The sequence below is a fragment of the Alligator mississippiensis genome, chromosome 1 (genome assembly GCF_030867095.1).
Source record: "Alligator mississippiensis isolate rAllMis1 chromosome 1, rAllMis1, whole genome shotgun sequence".
Lineage (NCBI taxonomy): Eukaryota > Metazoa > Chordata > Crocodylia > Alligatoridae > Alligator > Alligator mississippiensis.
In genome coordinates this window covers 371,169,576-371,189,860 of record NC_081824.1, presented here as the reverse complement: position 1 = coordinate 371,189,860, position 20,285 = coordinate 371,169,576, and the positions used below count along the sequence as shown (strand labels likewise).

The 20,285-nt window shown below is 43.0% G+C and overlaps 1 protein-coding gene across 1 annotated transcript in view; it reads left to right on the top strand.

Moving 5' to 3' along the window:
* The window catches only part of GPC5 (glypican 5), a 1,236,000-nt gene that overhangs the window by 237,535 nt on the left and 978,180 nt on the right, over nt 1–20,285 (top strand). Inside the window, exon 3 of the mRNA XM_019486966.2 lies at nt 16,933–17,627. Coding sequence (XP_019342511.1) covers nt 16,933–17,627 — 695 coding nt within the window. The remainder of the gene's footprint in view (nt 1–16,932; nt 17,628–20,285) is intronic.

Here is a 20,285-nt window from a genome sequence, read left to right as displayed (position 1 = left end):
ATACCCCCTGTCCTGATGCCTATCAGGGCCCTGAATACTTACCTGGGCTGATCCAGCACATGGCTCATGGCTCTCTGACCCTAGGATCTCTTTGTCCTCTGCATCCCCATCCCCCAACAAACCTAGTTTAAAGCCCTACATAGGAGATCAGCCAACATGTAAGAGAACAGACTCTTACCTTTTGAAGAAAAATGAAGACCATCACGTCCCAGGATGCTCCTTTCATGGAAGTGCAGATTGTGGTTGAAGAAGCCAAAACCTGCATGATGGCACCAACTCCAGAGCCGCAGGTTGACTTCTCTGATGCAGGCGTCTTGATGCTGATGGTGACTGCTGACTGGAAGTATAGACAAAAAGACATCCTGCACCCCTGACTTCATAAGCCTGGCCCCCAGAGCCCTGTAGTAACTCATGATACAGTCTGGATTACTCCTGGTCACATCGTTTGTGCCCACATGGATGAGGACCATGGGATAGTAGTCGGAGGGCTGGATGAGGTCAGGAATCCTTGCAATAATGTCTTAGATTGGGACTCTGGGCAGGCAGCATACATCCCATGCCATGGGATCCGGGTGACAGATGGGTCCCTCTGTTCCTTTCGGGAAGGAGTCACCCACCATGATGACTCGGCTTCTCTTCCTCCAGGTGCCCGGTTGTCCCTCAGCTTGCATGGTGATTGGAGTGATTCTAAATTTATACCAGTATAAATCAGTTTCCATATCATTAGGAAATTTGGTAGGAAGCAAAAGAAAAGTGTTGAACTTCACTGTCATGTGACATGAGCAATTATGTCACATCTGACAATCAATGACAGACACAGGATTTAGTTTCTAACTATTTTAATTCTTCCTTCACTGGGGAGAGAAGTTACTAAAACACTGTGGAACTGACTAAGCAGGATGCAAAAGATATTCAGATATTATTTCTGTTTTCCCTGTGCTCATTTCTTTTACTTTCCCTTTTTCAATTTTGATTCCAGTTTCTTTGATTTGTAAATGTGAAAAAGTAGTATTTACTAAGGCACCTATCACATTTTTTCCATCAAGCAGTAGGTAATGTTGCTCAATGGAAGCTGTTATTCTATGTGCACAGACAGAAGTGGCATTTTTGAGTGATCTGGCCCCTGAAAGTTCTATACAGCCATGTCATAACACACATGCATGGTTGTTGAGCACTTTTAAAAATGGCCTATCACATGAAAAATTAATCCTGGTTAAATCAGGTATTACATTAAGGTGCCCAAAGCAGAGAGCCTTGGGGAGCTTGTGTTCCCTCCAGTGTTAATTTTTGCATGGAAGGTGGGGTTGAGCTATCAGGGGGAAGAAGAGGGCGCTCCCTACTGCTGAATGGCCAGAGTTGGGATGAAGGAGGTAGGGAACAGGGCTCCCTTGCCTCACAGCTATGCTAGCTGGGGTATTGGAAGGAGCTGGGTTGAACCCCCATGGTGAGGGGCCTCCATTTGCCCCTCAACTCTGACCATTCAATGCCCCCCAACAATGAGGTCCCTCACCATCATGACTGTTAATGCATGTAGCTTCAGGATGGGTCTCCACAGGTGCTGGGTATTCTCCTGCCTCCAACACAGGGATACTCTATACTGTTCCTACAGGAGACCCATATGACATTGGCCACCAAAGCCAGCTGGTCACTGCAAGGAAGAGAAAGGGTTGATTTCCACTGTATCATGGAGACATTCTGTGGGATGACCTTTTTGTTCTCTGTGAGCATGCAGGCTATGGATCTTTCAGGTCACTGAAGTGGTGCTAAGTCACATGCTTCATCTCCATGTCCAAATACAGAGGTAGTCTTTAACCTGTGTTAAGTGGGTACAACACTCCTGGTTGGACAGAATATATGTTTTTTTGCTAAACACACCCAGGTCCAAACCTCCTACATCAGGCTACCCCCCTTCAGTAACAACCATCTCTAGTGCACACTGGTCATTCTCTGGTTCAGTTGCCTGGGGTCAGCCTATTGACACTTCAGCAATAGTCTGCTGGAACACTTGGGCTTTGTGGCATCTTTCTAGGATTTCTGACTGCCCTTGTGTGAGCAACAGTGGACCTTTCCCTCAGCATAGAGATAGTGGGATGTGGGGAACCTATGTGTTAGGCTGTATTGTTGCCGCTACACCTAGGGGCACACCTGACAGAGGTTGGAGGCCACAAAGCAGCTCAAGAGGGAAGTGCTGGAGCTGGAGAGTCACCTGGACACCAACCCAGACAACCTGTCCCTCTGAGGAGAGTGTCAGGGGATGCAGAAAGAGCTCTGGGCTCTTGATGGCCGCTTAAGTCATGGTACATTCATCTTTCTGTGGGTCCAGCTTCTCTAGGAAATGGGCTGTGGCTCCCACTTCTTCTACATCCTAGAGAAGAACAGTGCCAAAAAGGACATCAGCCTCCTGGGGGAGGATGGAACTCTTCTCATGGATTCCAAAGAGCCGTGAGCCAGGGTGAGGATTTTCTACATCAGCATGTCTCAACCTGTGGGAACCAACCAAAAAGTAGGTCACAAGAATATATAAAAGGGTTGTGAACAAACTTTAAAAATGGATGAAAAACTTTGAAGTGTGATCAATGTGTTAATAGAGCAATAAATTATAACATGCCACATGTTCACATAATTTATCACCTGATAATAAGCTACAAAAATGTTATCCAGCCACATAGATGTTAAATGCAAAAGAGCTATGAAGATATTTTATATAATTCTTTAATTTGGAAATGTGGCATATTACATATGGGGTGCTAGTGTTTGACCAAACCCTCCAGCATCCCATGGTGGACAGCTTTCTCCTCTCCCTCCCTCCTTCCTGTAAGGGAACTCTCTGTGACTCATGCTGAACTCTGCTGCCACAGAGTGCCTCAGCAAGAGAAGTCATGACTTACTGCCCCTCTTCCCTTTCTCCAACCAGTCTTCAAGGCACTTCTTTAAGGAGCTATTTAAGACATCTTCCCATGAGAAAGCTAGAGTGTAAATAAACACTCCACATGAGGTGCTTTACCTGTACCAAATAGGAAAGTGCTGGGAAGAGAAGAAAAGCACAAACACACAAGATGGGAAGAGAGGAAAGGCACATATGCAAGCAAAAGTACAAAATAAAGTATCCGAGGAGAGTTCTAGTGCTGCGGGTCCTGCCTCTCTCCCACCTTCCCCCCCAGCCTTTGCACAGGTCTCCCTTGCTCTGTGCAAGGATCAGGAAAAAAGGCTCTTTCACCCAGGGGAAGCTCAGTGCTCACTTCTTATTAGCAGCACAGAGGGGATGAGAGCCCAGTCCAGATCCTGGCCACCCTTACTGTGAAAAAATTTCTTCCTAATATCTAAACTAAATCCACTCTCAACTAGTTTACACCCATTATTCCTAGTCACTCCCTGGGGCGCCTTAGTAAACAGCGCTTCCCCTATTCCCCATTGACCTCCCCTAATAAATTTATAGGCGGCCACAAGATCTCCCCTCAGCCGTCTCTTGTGAAGGCTGAAGAAATTCAGCTCTTTCAACCTCCCCCCATAGGGTCTATCATGAAGGCCACTAATCATGCGAGTGGCCCTCCTCTGGACCCTCTCGAGATTTCCTGCGTCCCTCTTGAAGTGTGGCGCCCAAAACTGGACACAGTAGTCCAAATACAGCCTGACCAGTTCCGCATAGAGGGGGAGCATCACCTCCTTTGTTTTATTAGTCATGCACTTGCTAATGCACGACAAGGTGCGATTAACCTTGTTGATGGCTTTGTTATACTGCCAGCTCATGTTCATCTTGGAGTCAGTTATGACTCCAAGATCCCTCTCTGCCTCTGAGCTGCTGAGAAGGACACTCCCCAACCTATAGGTGTACTGGGGGAGTACCTTACATTTATCTTTATTAAATTGCATCCTATTTCTCTCTGCCCATTGATCCAACCTGTCCAGGTCAGCCTGAATCTGCTCCCTGCCCTCCGGTGTACTAACTTTTCCCCATAACTTGGTATCATCAGCGAACTTGGAGAGGGTGCTCTCCACACCCTCGTCCAAATTGCTGATGAAGATATTGAATAATATCGGTCCGAGGACCGAACCCTGCAGGACCCCACTGCCCATCTCCCTCCAGGCTGAGAAGGAACCATCCACTACCACTCTCTGGGTGCGGTCCCTAAGGCAGTTGGCCACCCACCTGACCATGTAGGTGTCCACTCCACAGTCTGCTAGCTTCCCAATGAGGTTAGGGTGCGAAACTGTGTTGAAGGCCTTCCTGAAGTCCAGGAAGGTGACATCAGCCTTGGCTTCCACGTCCAGGCAGTGTGTGACCTGGTCAAAGAAGGCTACAAGGTTTGTCAGGCAGGATCTACCTGTGACAAACCCATGCTGGTTTCCCCTCAGCATCGTTTCCCTTTCTGGGCTGCACAAATGTGTTCTTTTATTATTTTCTCTAGCATTTTCCCAGGAATAGAGGTAAGACTGACTGGTCTAAAATTACCCGGCTCATCCCTTCTCCCTTTCTTGAAAATGGGCACCACATTGGCCCTTCTCCAGTCCTCAGGGACCTGGCTGGAGCACCAGGAGTGCTCGAACAGCTGTGCCAGTGGCTTAGCTATGACACTGGCCAATTCTTTCAGCAGTCGTGGATGGAGGTCATCTGGGCCTGCTGACTTGTACCCATCCAGCTCCTCCAGGAGCTCCTTAACTATTTCAGAACTAACCGTAGGTGTACTGGTACCATGTGGACATCTGTCAATGATCGAGGTAGGGGAATTGGCTTGGTCGGTACATAGAAATACTGAAGCAAAGAACTCATTGAAGAGCTCTGCTTTTTTTCCTGCGTCAACCACCAACTGTCCTGATTTGTCCTGCAGGGGCCCTATGTTGCTCTGAGCTTTCCTTTTGTCCACTATATACCTGAAGAAGGACTTTTTATTGTCCTTGATTTTTGAAGCCAGCCTGAGCTCAAGCCCCGCCTTGGCCTGTATAACTGATTCCCTGCAGTAGTGCACCAGGAAGATATATTCCTCCTTGGTGGCTGCTGCCTGCTTCCATTGCCTATACATCTCTTTCTTTGCCCCCAGAATCTCCTGGAGTTTCCTGTTCAGCCAAGGGGGATTTCTTGCCCCCTTACCTCCCTTCCTACGTAATGGGATAGACTCCTTTTGAGCCCCAAGGATCACTCCCTTGAGATACCTCCAACCCTCCTGGACCCCCATATGCTCTATGTTGATGTTGAGTTGCATCCCCTCACTAACTAGCCTTCTAAGCTTGCTAAAGTTGGCCCTTCTGAAGTCCAACACCTTAGCCCCACTAGTTACTTTACCCACCCTTCACTGGGTAGTGCACTCGACCAAGTGAGGGTCACTATCTCCCAGGCTACCATGAACTCGCATGTTCCCCACGAGATCATCCCGTTGCTAAGACCAGGTCAAGCAAGGTGCTACCCCTGATGGGGCTAGACACCACCTGGGTTGGGTGGAGGTCCTGCACACAGTGTAAGAACCTCCATGAGTGGCTTGTTTTGGCTGTCTGCTCCTCCTAGCAGATATCTGGATAGTTTAGATCTCCCATGACCACTGCCTCCCTCGCCTGCATGGCATCTGCTAGCTGCCCAGAGAATACATTGTCTAGCTCTTGATCCTGATGAGGAGGCCTGTAGTAGACCCCCACAACCAAGTCCTTTTCCCCTGGCCCTCCCGGATCCTGACCCATAATGCCTCTGTGTACCCTCGTCCACCCCCGCCTTAGTGTTGGAAAACATATACTGCTCCTTAACATAGAGTGCTACCCCCCTACACTTTTTTTCCCTACTCTGTCACACCTATACAACCTATACCCCTCAGTGCCTACCACCTAGTCGTGTGTAGAATCCCGCCATGTCTTGGTTAGTCCGACTAGGTCATACTGGGTGCTAGCAAGCAAGAGTGTGAGCTCTTCTGGCTTGTTCCCTGTACTCCTGGTGTTACCCCATAGTGCCCTGTGGGTTCAGCTCCAGCATGCTTAGTCACATAGCGCTAAGGTGCCTTATGGCATCTACACATAGGTTAAGGCACCTTGGTTTATGCAAGTATTAAATTTAGGCAAAATTACCCTAAAATTGCCATTTTTAAGGTGCATTAAGGGTGCACATGTGTAGACCCATGCCCTTAATGTGCCTTAAAAATGGCTAATGTGTGTAAATAGCCATGTGTAGATATTTCCAGTAAGTATTTTTCTAGAATGAACAAATTAAAATTAATAAAGGAGACACTGCAATTCTTGTAAAACAAATTATAGTAATATGGGAAACCAGCAATTATTTCATAGCACTTACCAATCACAATTTTGAATCTGCAGCTAGTATCTAATAATACGTAATCAAGGTATTAAATTTAAATCCAAAAGCCTTTAGGATACTCACTTAGGGAGTACAAGACCTGGGTTTTAGGCCTCCATTTCTAGTGGGGCCTTCAATCTACTTCCTTGCAAAGTACTCTAGTCACAAAGAAATGGGCGAGACATTGTCCAGAGCATGAACCAGTCTTCCTTTTAAAACTGGTCTACTGGTAGCCAAGAGGGAGAAAACATATGGTGCTAGAAGGGAACAAGTTAGAGCCTGTATGTGCTTGGGAGGTGGATACTGTTCTGGAAGGGAGAAGGTAATGGTTCCTGGTCTTGGCCTTGACCCCTTCCCCCAGTGAGGTAGATACTATCTCAAAACTGTTTATCCAGTAACAAGCAAATACAAGTTGCAGACTTCATAGATTTCATAGATTTCATAGACATTAGGGCTGGAAGGGACCTCGGAAGATCATTGAATCCAGCCCCCCACCCGAAGTGCAGGAAGTTAGCTGTGGTTATAGGATCCCAGCAAGATAAGCATCCAATTTACTCTTGAAGGTGTTCAATGTAGGTGCTTGAACCACCTCTGATGGCCTGCTATTCCAGACCTTGGGGGATTGGACAGTAAAGAAATTCTTTCTTATGTCCAGCCTGAAACAGTCTTGCAGTAGTTTATAACCGTTTGACCTTGTCATCCCTTGGGGTGCTCTGGTGAACAAACATTCACCCCTGATGAACTTATAGGTGGCCATCAGATCAACCATTAGCCTGTGCTTTTCCAGGCTAAAGAGCCCCAGGGCTCTCAGCCTGTCATCATAAGGTCTGTTTTCCTGACCTCTGATCATGCACGTGGCTCTTCTCTGGACTCTGTCAAGCTTCTTCACATCCTTTTTGAAATGTGGAGCCCAAAACTGGATGCAGTACTCCAGCTGCGGCCTCACCAAGGCCGAGTACAAGGGGAGAATGATGTCCTGGGATTTGCTTGAGAAGCATCTGTGGATGCAAGCCAGCATTATGGTCGCTTTACTAGCTGCAGCATCGCATTGCAGGCTCATGTTCATCTTGTGGTCAATGATGACCCCCAAGTCTCTTTCTTCCATAGTGCTCTCCAGTGTAGCACTGCTGAGCCTATAAGGATGCTGCAGGTTTTTCCTCCAAGGTGGAGAACCTTGCATTTTTCAGTGTTAAACACCATCAGGTTCTCATCCGCCCATTTGCTGAGCCTGTCCAGGTCAGCCTGGATCACTCTCCTGTCTTCTGGTGTGGATGCTTTGCTGCAAAGTTTGGTGTCATCGGTGAACTTGGCCAGTCCGCTTCTGACTCCAATGTCCACATCATTAATGAAGATGTTGAACAACATGGGTTCAAGGACAGAGCCTTGGGGAACCGCACTGGTCACAGGGCACCATGATGATTGACTTCCATCAATTACTACCCTCTGGGTCCGACCACAGAGCCAATTTCCCAGCCAGTGGATCATTGTGGACCCAAGGCCACAATTGGCCAGTTTCACCAAGAGGTGATTATGGGATACCAGTTCAAAGGATTTTTGAAGTCAAGGTATATGACATCAATCTCTTTTCCCTTGTCCAGGTGATAGGTTACTTGGTCATAGAAGGAAATGAGATTGGTCAAGCAAGACCTACCCACAACAAACCCATGCTGGCTATCCCTCAGGATGTTGGCATCGGCCAGTCCATTAAGGATGGCCTCTTTAATAAACGTTTCTAAGATTTTCCCTGGGATAGAAGTCAGGCTGATGGGACTGTAGTTTGCCGGATCCACTTTCCTCCCTTTCTTGAAGATAAGCACCACATTGGCCTTCTTCCAGTCTTTGGGCACTTCACCAGAGCGCCAGGAGTTTTCAAAGATCTGTGCCAGAGGCTGGGCTATGATGCTCACCAGCTCCTTGAGTACCCTGGGGTGTAGGTTGTCAGGGCCGGCTGACTTGAAGGTGTCCAGCCTCTGAGACAAGTCACTGAGGACCAAGGATCAGAACCCAGCCTACATAGCACATATATTAAATGAGGAGTTGCTGTGCTTTCCAGGGTTTCACTAGCTTTAAATAAAATTTAAAGAATGACAGTCTGGAGTTTTGGATTAGAATCAAAGAAGTGCTTATTTTATAGTTGGTGCAAATATGAAAATAATAGAGGAAAGCTTTTTTTGGGAAAGTGCATTTAATAACAGTAATACAAGTTCTCATGCTCACCTTCATTATGTTATATTTATGATAAATTTATATGTTTTTGGATTTATATTGATTGTGCCCTCACCAGTTATTTTTGTGTGGATGTATAACTACTGAAGAATGATGATTTAAATCAGCAGGCAAAGCCTTATAGAGGGAAGAGAAGTCAATTGCTAAGATATATTCACAATATTGTACAGCTATACTTTGATTTAATTGTTTTCTAAGCCTCTGAAAGTATCATAAATGACATGAATTGACCTTACGAGATGTGCACAGGAACTGTTCAGTATCACCGGTAAAAGGAAGCGTACTCCTTTGTTTTTCATGATTCTTCCAAATATTTATATGGAAAATCAACAAAGCAAACCATAAAAATATAAGAAATGCCTTATTGCATCAGACCACAGGCCCATCTAACCCAGCATCCTGTATTACATACAGGCAGAAAACAGACTTTTAACTTAGTTGTTGTAACATTTATTAACTAAAATGTCCATAAAAACTAACACAAATTGTTTTTGCAGTTAAAAGACCTATGTTACATTAAGCTCGATACAGAATTTCAAAGAGAAATATCAGGTATTATTATGTTCAGAAAAGGGCAAATACTCAATAAATCTTTCAGTGGATTATTGTATTCATTCACCTGTGGATTGTAGGGGCACTAGCAATGTAATTCAATCTTGAAAGTTTCAGTATTGTTTAGAGCCACACTGTAAAACCTATTGATTATCCATGTGCAACATGATTTATTCTTTCAGGTAATATTTATGCTTTTGGCAATAGAGTACCGCAGCCTTGAATTGTAACAGACTTTTTGAAACATCAGGCTTTGTGCAGGAGATGAATTGTTTTATGGTTTTCATCTATGAAAAAGTAATAATGAAAATTGCAAAGGGTCATAAAATTCCTGTTCATGTCATTATAAAGCGATTACTATAACATCATTATTTTACTAACAATACCAACTAAAATCAATTTCATCTTAAACATTGGCAAGATGTCTGTAAACAACTGAGGAGCAGATTCAAATATGGTGTCTGAATGGGACCTTGGAGGGGTTTAGCCTCCTCAGTTATAAAGAATTAATCAATATAGGCTTCAACCTGCTACCAGGCTCATCAGGTGCTTTCATTTTGGATTGCAAAGTAGCAGAAATCTCTACTAAACAGAGTTTAAGAATACCCAAGTGCATTAGAAGTATTGAATTCAGCTCCCAAACAGTGGTTGTTATGATACAACCGCCCATATTTGGTCTAATATCTTAGAAGTTTTCCCAGGAAATCAGAGATCTGGGATTTAAGTTCTCCTTGTTCCTGAAAGGCTTTGAACCCTCAAGCACCAGGCTATAGCATAGGCTAATTAAGGGCTCCCTCAGTCCCTACTTCTGCTGAAGATGAGCCACTGGGCAGCTAGGCCTGCAAAAGTCATTTGTCCATAAATAAAGAAGAAAACTGCCTCTGTAGCCTTCTGGTTATAATATTCCCCTGTGAGAAGGGAACCCCATCCCAGAGGAGTGCGAAAGCTATTGAGTTACAGAAGCTTGCTCTCAGCATTGCTTATCTATTTTATAGCACACATTTATTGGTTATAAAACAAAAATAACTAATCCCCTTCCAGGAGAATAACATCTTTACTAGGCCAGGTCACACTCCCTATTGCTTCTCTTCTGTTTCCACAATTATTTTCCTCTTTATTTCTTGGCAGCAAAGGAGCAGTGGAAGGCATTCTTACCCACCCTATTCCATAGCCTATTGGTTAAGTTATTTTCTTGGCAAATGGAGATGTTACTGCAACCTAGAATCTAGGTCTTTCACCTCCTGAGTTATTACTGTAAATATTCTGCCATTGGACAAATGGTGGATGATCTTTTGTGAGATTGAGTATTCTGAGCAGCAAGTGAACAAGACTAATGTGTAGTCTGAGTTGGTCATCTAAGCTCTTGAGAGGGATGACAGTTCAGATACATCATGTTTAGTGTTTTCTATTGGCAACCTCTAGACTTTCTGGGCCTTTACACACATGCTTTGGAGCTTAAAGCGCTCACAGCGTCTCGTGTGTCAATGTCCCTGCACTGAAAAATGGTGGTGGGGGTGCTCTAACTAAAGCTTGTTAAAAGAAATTTAGTTAAAGTCCCCCCACCACCGTTTTTCAGCATGGGGACGCTAATACACAAGACGCTGGAGTCTGCTGGCACATGGAAAATACCATGCTTCAGCAGACTTGATTAAGCAAGTCTGCTCTGATACACTGTAATTACAGCATGTTGGAGCAGTCTCTCTGCACATATATAGGTGCCTTCTGATTCGTCCTTGGAGGAATCTGCCAGTGCCCAATCTCGGTGTACAGCACCTAGATACCTAATTCTGAATTGCTCTTAAGCATTTCTGTAGTCAGCCTACTGAGTGTGCAGAAATCCAAAGCAACTAAGGAACAACTTTGGGTCTAGCCCAGAACATCTACAGTTTGGAAGTATCCATCTTCCCAGACTTCAGTATATTTTATAGTTTGTTATTTTTAATAATCTGAAAAATAAATCAACTTGATGTTGTTACCTTAATTATTCTGTTATATGTTTTAAATGTAAGATCCACGGTTCAGTAATGAGGGCAGATAGATAATGTGGTATAATTGATTGACAGACACCTTAAGAAAAGGTGCAGATAAGTTACATATATAGAGAGATGAATACATGAGCTATTGATGGAAATTACATCTTCATACAATAGGCAATCAACTAGAATTTATTTGGTTTTGTTTTTTTTAAATGGTAGGGATTCTGAGAAGGGAGAAGTAAAATTGGAGTATTTTTCCCACATTTTTGGAGGATGACTTAAGATATGAATCTAACCAGAAGTAACAGACATGCCATAAACTTTTTTTTTTAAAAGTAATTTTGCAGATCTTTAATGTGGAAAAAAAACATACAAAAGTGCTGTCTATATAGAGTGTTTTAACATGTCTTTCCTATAATCTCCTGTTTGAGGTAAAGTAAGAATTACTAATGCTAGTATAACCTTTCCACTGACTGGTGTGTGAGATCTATCAAGTTCCATTCCAATATCTTATTATTCTGACTAAGCAAAATATTTAGTAGTAAGACAATAACTTCTTCATTGAATAAGAAAACAATTATTTCAGATGTAAATATACATTAAATCAGGTATTTACGAGTTCTTATCATGTATAAACGAGTTGTATATTTATCTATGTTTTTTTTCTGTGTCTCAATAGTTAAGCCAGTTTATTAAATCTTCATTTGTCTTTCCTGCACTTTAAAAGGGTTTGTGTGTGTGTGTGTGTGTGTGTGTGTGTGTGTGTGTGTAGCGCTCTTGGAGAAAAATATCAGTGATTTAAAATTCTTCAAGTATTTAGTGTAGTGGATACATAAACAATGTTATTTAATGCATATAATAAAGAGAAGTCTTATCATATTAACTCATACATTATTTAGATAATGGGCACTTTCTGTTCTCTAGTGTCAATTCTTATTGAAACTGACTTGCGGGTCCTAGATAATAGCTAATCAAAGGAGCAATGGTTTCAAGACCCAAGACTCTTTTACAGGAGGTTTAAGTTGTCACTGTTCAGTAAGGAACACCAATTAGTACATAAAAACAGTTAGGAAAATGCCTTGTCACAGCAGGTAACCCACTTTAACAAAGGATACAAGGACACGATACACAGGTGAGAAGGGTGTGTTAAACCATCAAGTAGATACAGAAAGGAATGGCAAAGACAATAATTCCAGCTCAAGCAGGAGATAGGTCCAGTTATGTACTTATAGACAGGGATCCTGGTTTTCTCTGATAAAAAAACAACAACAAAAAACAACCATTTTAGAAATGTGGAGTATGTCAACACCACTTGGTGCAGTGCAATGTAGATATAAACAAGATAGCTATGGTCCAGGGGGCAGCATATCTGCATTAATGCAGCACTTCACCTGGGGTAACCTACACAGGATGCTGCTCTGAATGCAGAAAGGTGATGTTCAGTATAAGGGAACCATTTTGCTATTAAAAGTACATACTTGCTTCAAAGTGCTTAAAGGTTAATTTAAGAAAGAACACAAGGCATGACAGGTGGTATAATACATGATAAGAAAGGAAGAAATCAGATGGAAGGAAGTTTTAAAATGAATGTTAAGCCATAAATAAAACAGTGCATCAGAAATTAGAACTGTCCATCCACCTACCTGTTGTCCATTGGCAATTTACAATAGGTATTATGGTAGAATTAGGGAGGGATATTTAGAAAAGGGTAATATCTATAGATTAATTTAAGTCCTTAGTAAAAGGGTAGTTTATATATTCTTTAACTGGTGAGTACTGTAGTCACTTATTATCAGGCAGCCGAGTGACAAAAGATACTGGGGCCCTGCAAATCAATTTTCTTTTTGAAGCAGAAATCAGTGATGCCAACAGGAGTATTTTTAATGTAATTTGTTCAGTTACAAAATGTACATTGATTCCTTTGAACAGAACCTTGCTCTTCCTTCATGGCTAGGTACAGACCTTAAAAAGCCCAAGGTGGAATCAATCTAAGTTATGCAGTTTTCTGTAAGTACCATAGTTTAGATCAATAGTGAACACATCCTTCATCCTTTGGTGGAGGAAGAAGAGGGCAAATCTTAGACCAGGTTCCACCATTTTTTAACTAGTCTATTGTGCTAAACTTCTTTTCTGTTATGGATATAGATCAGTTCTGTGTGCTGAATTTCTGTTCTATTATGGGCATAGACTGGCTTCTGATAATTTATACTAGTAGAAGTGTAACATCTGTACCTGGCCCACATGTCTAAGTGATGGGTCCATAGTGAGGTAAATGAAAGTTTTGGATCGTTCTGTGCATGTATTTGCCAGAAGTGAAACAGAGAAGGGAAAGCCCAGAGGGTCTTCATATGTACAGCCTAATATGGGAGCCAGATTGCCTAAGAGACCCAGCTTCGCAATTTCCATTGTCTGGAGGAGGTTTAAACCTGAATCCCAGCTCAGTGCTCAGACCACCATAACTCAGGCTAAGGATTTCCTAGAGCACTCCCTATGTCTCCTACAGCACTGGTAATATTTATTGAATAAACAAAAGTAGAACAGCTTCTACTCCAGTGGCAGCAGGTATATGGGTTAGATGGATTACCTTCCCTATACCTATTTTCCGTGCTGATGAGGAACGCCCAGGGGGACCAGGCAGGGAAAGGGAATGCACTTGCACACCACTGCCACTGCTGTCACTGTCCCTGGATGAACCTAGCCCCCACAAAGCCTGGCAACATGGTAGGATCTCCCCTTGCCCCTGAAACAGCAGGAAGGAGGAGGAGAGAATGGGAGGAGAGAATGGGAGGGGAGAGGACAGGAAGACAAGGGAGGGATCCTTATCTTCTTTGGGGACTTAAAAAAGTTCCCTGCTAGTGCACCGGCCATATGGTCAGAAAGGGGAGTGGAGCCACACCACTGCACCCCCTCTGAATCTACATCTGGGAGATTCCATCCTCCCTCTAACACCTGCTAGCATTGCTTTTTATCTAAATGAAGGTTTAGGACTTCCATGGCATCACACGTGCCAAAGAATTCTGTTTCCTCTGGGCAGCTGCCTGGTCAAAGCACATTTTACTGACCAGACTTAGTGGGAGCATCTACACAAGATGTTTACTGCACAGTTGACTAATTAACTGTGCAGCAAACGTCTCAGTGTCTACACGTGCACCCCTATCATGGTGCAAAACTAATAAGCTAATAAACTCCACAGCAGGTTAGGACTTGTAAATACCTAACCTGCTGCAAAGCTTTTTTCATCAACAGTAGTGCATGTGTAGACACTGCCTTGGCTGGCTGGGGCATGAGGGCAGCTGCCTGCCAGCTAGTCCCATGCTGAAGCACCCTCATGCCTCAGCCAGCCCCTACACAGTATACAAATCTGTGCATGAATAAAATCTGGATCAATATGCTCTGGAGTTTTTTGTTCCTGGGCACACCATTTGAATACGCGCCCAGGAGCAAAAAACTCCAGAGCAATAAGTCCCGGAGTTTATTCATGCACATTAATCATGTGTGGATGTACCCAGTAGGGAAATTTAGGATTATGCTGAATACCAAATTATGTGTGCCAATACTGCAGTTATACAGCTCTGTACCTGCCACTTGGATGTATGAATGGCAGTTCCTCTTGCAAAAAATAAGTCACCAAAAAGAAGCTACCATGGCCACATACAGAGGAGGACACGTCTGCAGCACCACATACCAATCATTCAGCTGTTCTCCGTGCTGCAAGGTAGCAGCAAAAAGGGGGCGGGGGGTTGACCCTGGGAGATCCTGGGATCAACCCCTGCCCACTGCCCCCCCCCCCCCACACACACACACACGTGCGCGCACGCGCGCGGAATGGCACATGCAGGGGCAGCAGGCACCACCCAAAACCACAGCCTGGCCAGCTGGAGCCATGCTCTGGCTGCTGGCCAGGCTCTGAATGGCAGAATTGTCACTACTGCAGCCCCAGGAGCCCCTGGGACCCCAGGTAAGGCTGCTGGGCCCCAGCCTCCCTAACCTCACCTGGGGTAACCTGCCATGTGCCAGAGGGGAAACAAATGTCTACAGTCAGAGAAAATAGATTTTGGTGTTCCGCTGTTTCTTGTACCCAGGGAAACAAATGTTCACACTCGTGTGGAAACAGCTCATGAATCTCTGTCCTTGTTGAACTTTTCTTCATCTTATTATTTAAATACATTGCTTTTTCTTCTTTCCTTTGTCATAGGCACTTTTCATTTAGTCAAAGGCTGTTCATCTGGTAATAAAAAGGTGGCATCATTGCAATGTTCTCAGAAAAGGACTGATTTTCCAATATGAGAAAAATACTTTAACCCACAGGCCATGTCCCCCTGAGAAGCAGCATGGAGAAAAAAGGAACAACACAAATTCATGCCAATGCTTTTTGCCCTGGCGTATACCCCCGCATGTGGGGTTAGCATGGGGAAAAATGCTCCAGATGGGGCAGGGAAGGCTGGGCCCAGCATCTGGGCTTATCCCTGTAGCTTTACCTGAAGTCCTGGGGGCTGTTCCTGCGCCAGCCTCCGGTTTCAGGTGGCACACTTAGCCACTATGTGTGCCACCCTGCCTTTTACTTGCATAGGTTTTTTGACACCAGGAGACCCATGCTGATAATTAGTAGCGTGGTCCTCCTCATCCATTCTCTGATGTAGGTACTGAGTGGGTATTTTAACACCTTGTAGGATAATTTTATCCCAGCTGCTTATAAAGAAAGGTATCTATAGCATGTATATATTTCTTAAATTAACTTGTAAGCACCTTGGAGCAAGTGTGTACTTTTAATAGCAAAATGGCTCCCTGATACTAAACATCATCTTTCTGCATTTGGAGCAGCATCCTGTGTAGTTGACCCCAGGTGAAGTGCTGCATTAATGCAGATATGTTTCCCCCAGTATTATCGTTATCTTGTTTATATCTACACTGCACTGCACCAAGTGGTGTTGACAGATTCCAAGTTTCTAAAATTAATCTTTCTCTTTATTAAGATAACTATTTACAGAGGTGATGCAACTGCACCTGGTATTACAGCCACATGTAAACAGAACAATTTCCTAGACCTTCCTCTAAGTTCTTTTATTGCAACATTATCCACAAATGGATTAAATGAAGTTTATTATGTAATTTTTCTTAACACCCTTTGCTATTGTTTTATGTCTCTGGTGATAGTTACCATGTTACCGTGGCAATAATCTTTATGTTAGCCTGGTACCCTGATTCTGAGAGGTCCTGAGTGCCCTTAGCTTCCAGTGACTACAGCTACTGCTAAAGTAATGGCACAGTTTAAAGGTATATTTCCAACTGTATATGGGTTGCCCTTGATGTTTTTAAAAGAGAAGAAACAAAATATGTTTTCTCTGTTAATTTAACTAGTGATGAATAAAACATACTCTATCAACAAGAGTGTCTTCAAGCATTTCACGCCATTTTTAACAACCTGTTCTAAATGGCAAGGAGTTGATTGCATGGTTTAAACTAGAATGACTGGTAATGTTTCATTTGAAATTAAAGTTATGAAATATCTGCTGAATGATATGGGGAGAGGTAAACCAATGTATTGAAACAGCTACTTGAAATATCTGATTTCTTCTGCAAGTTACTAAAAGCTCATTTGCATCTGTTTCGACTGCATAAAATGTACTCTATCAAGAGAGTTTGTATATTACCCTATTTTAGTAGTATCCATGGTGCATTATATATTATTCACACACAAAGAAAAATAATCTGTAGTCTGCATGTAGTTTATATCTTCATAAATTCTAACCATTAATCTTTGCAATATCTGCTGTGAATCTGCCATGTGCCATGGTTAAAATATATAGACTGGATTAACTCAATATAGTATATTTAATTCTCTTTAAGCTCTTGCTGAACTGTCTAAGCCACTTTGTCTTTAAAATAGTTACCTCTTTTCTATTTCAGAAACCTTTGAAATGCTTATCAAACAGGCTGAGAATTATACAAGAACATTTTTCTGCAACACATATAGAAACATGGCTGTTGAGGCTGCGACATCTGTTCAGGAGTTTTTTACGGATGTGGGACTCTTTGTATTTGGCACAGATATTAGCACAGAAGAATTTGTCAACAGATTTTTTGACACACTCTTCCCAGTCATCTACAATCATCTGATTAATCCTGGCATGACTGACATTTCACTGGAATATTCAGAATGCATTCAAATGGCAAGAAGAGAAATCAACCCATTTGGTAACATTCCAAAAATAGTCATGGGGCAAATGGGAAGATCATTATTACCTAGTCGTACTTTCTTGCAGGCCCTCAATTTAGGGATTGAAGTGATAAATACAACAGATCATTTACATTTTTCTAAAGAATGCAGCAGAGCCCTATTAAGAATGCAATATTGTCCACACTGTCAAGGACTGATTTTAAGTAAGCCTTGTATGGGATACTGCCTCAATGTTATTAGAGGCTGCCTAGCGAACATGGCAGAAATTGACCTTCACTGGCGGGGTTATATTGGTTCATTGGAAGAATTATCCAGTGCCATGTATGGGACATATGACATTGAATATGTACTTCTGAACTTTCATTCACTTATTAATGATGCTCTTATGCAAGCTCACATCAATGGACCAAAATTATCTGAACAGGTAAGACTCTATTTTTTGTCTTCAATGCTTGTTGCAAAAAACAGCCCGACTTCTAGCATTGGAAATTGGTACAGGATAATTAAACATTGCTACACCCATTATCAAAATTTTCGTCTCTGAGTTCAGCAATACCTGTCTACAAAGGGGTCAGTTTTTACTTTAATCATTCACATACATTTCTGTTTTCTTATACGCTATTGACAAATATTACAGGCTGAGGAGTCAACGTTTTTGAAGCACTGGCAGATTTATTTTTTTAGATTGAAAAGACATTTTTCATATATAAGACATTTTTATCAGAACCTCTGAACACTTGCAGGGAAACCATTCTTATGAAACCACAGAATTTGTTAATCAGTTGTTTGAAGATTTCTTTACCCAAATTGGTAGTATATTTTATTTTACTTCTTCCTAGTTTTCACTTACTTTTGTTTCACTCTAGGTAGATTTACTGAACGTTTGTTTGTTTGTTTACTAAGAATACTACCATTGTCAAGTAAGTAAGAAAATCCCATATTTTAAGTAATAGTGAATGCTGGGATATTTGGCACTTTCAAATACTGACAGGCAAACCTAGTTAAAATGATCTAAATGTAATGCTTGTGCATACCCTGAGGTTGAGTACAGATGTTACAATTTTACTGTTATAAGTGATCAGAAACTGGTCTATACATGTAACAAAACAAAAGTTCAGCACACAAAACTGGTCTATACCCATAACAGGACAAAGGTTGGGCACACCGACTGGTTTTAAAAAAGTGGAACCTGGTCTAAGATTTGCCTCCTCTCTCCCCACCAAAGGGTGAATGTGTGTTTTGTTCACTACTGCTCTAAACTACTCTGCTTACAGAAAACTGCATAACTTAGATTAATTCCAGCTCAGGCTTTTAAACATCTGTACCTAACCTGAGAGTCTAATTGGGGAAGTTCTGACTGTGAACAGAATTCAGGTCCTTATCATGACAATATGACTGAGCTCCTCCTATGAGATACCTGCCTTAGTGTTTTCAGGTAATCCAGCTATTGGATTTTCTCCATGCTTTAAATGTCTAAGACTAAATAATATCCAGGCACTGTCTTTAATTTAGAATCTCTACACATCCTATGCAGAATCTTATTTTACATTATGCACCCAAATGGAAATTATCCAGCCATTAAAGTTACATTTTTGACACTTAACACAACATTTTCAGTGGCCCATGCTCTGGCTGGGAAGGTATACAGCTCCTTATGCATGGAGTTGGGTAAGCCAGGACCCAAAACTGTAGCCAGGCAAAAAACTTTAGACTAATGTACATAAACAGCATATGCCCCCAGTGGCTGGAGGGGCACAGCTGTGCTGGCAGCAGCAGGAGCCTGGTGGCGGTACATGTGGAGCTCCCGTAGACGCCATCGGACTGTTGGCGGCGGGGGTGGGGGAGGGATGGCGAGCCCCAACCAGGGGTCAGCAGTCACCCACAGGCACCACTGGCAGTGGCAGCAGTGGCCAGTGGATGCTCCCGCAGATGGATGCTCACAGGTGCCACCAACTGTTGGCAGCACCTTTTTGCAGGGGGTGCACCACCCCTGCTAGTGTATATGAGATACTAAAGGAGGGCCTTCCCATATTTTAGCATAGTGATTAAGTCATTCCCTCAAGAAGCATGAGAATTAAGTTTTAGGCCTCTTTCATCTACATGGGATTTTAGCCTGCGTTTTTGGACATCCCAAACATAGTTCTGTAACCACAAGGCAACACCCTTCTCCATCTCTTCTCTTGAAGTTGGCCATATTGGCCTCTGAGAAAGGCAGATTAATGGGGCCAGAAAGTATTTACTAGAAGGTGTGTGATTCAGTAAGATGGTTGCTGCTGGGGGGGGGGGAGAAAATCCTAGTCTTGGCCCTGAAATCTTGCTCTTAATGAAGCACAAACATCCCTACTACTCTCTTCACATATCAAATACAAGATGAAGTGGCTCAAATACCCTTGTGGTGGGTGTAGGAAGAGGAGGCTATATCCTGGGTCTCCTTCTGCTTTAATTAGTCCCTTAACCACTAGGTTATTGGGCTAAACTTTACTAAATGTGGAAGACATCATCTTTGCCTTTCTGAATGAAACTTGTGGGTCTGTTTCTTTTGCTGGAAAACAGAGTTTATGTGGAACCAAAGGCAGGAGGGTGAGACCAGGGGCAGGGGACCCAGAGCCTGAAGCTGCTGAGGTTAAGAGTCCCCTCAGTTGCTGGACACTCAGCCCCATCTGGTCATGGTACACCCCTGTGGCCAGGAGCCCCTCAGCTGACTGGACTCCTAGCCATAGGGGAGACCCTACTACACATGCAAATTAAAGTTCAATAACAACCAGCTGTAAAGTTAATACACATTTTCAATGTTCAACTATATAATTGGTTGGAACTTTTTTGGCATGATAACTATTTTGCATGTGTAGCTGGTCTCAAGATAAGTGTGCAATTAACCAGTTAATTGTACAATACCTGTAACATGCAGGGGGGCCTCAGTTTGCATATGCTCAGGAGAGGATCGGTAGATTTGGGCCCCTAAGTTCTTCAATAACTCTATCTGAACTGAGCATACTTCATTCTGCATAGCATTAGGTGGTTATACTGCACTTGTACAAACCAATACAGCAAATAAGCATGTTCTAGACTGGGACTGTTGTTG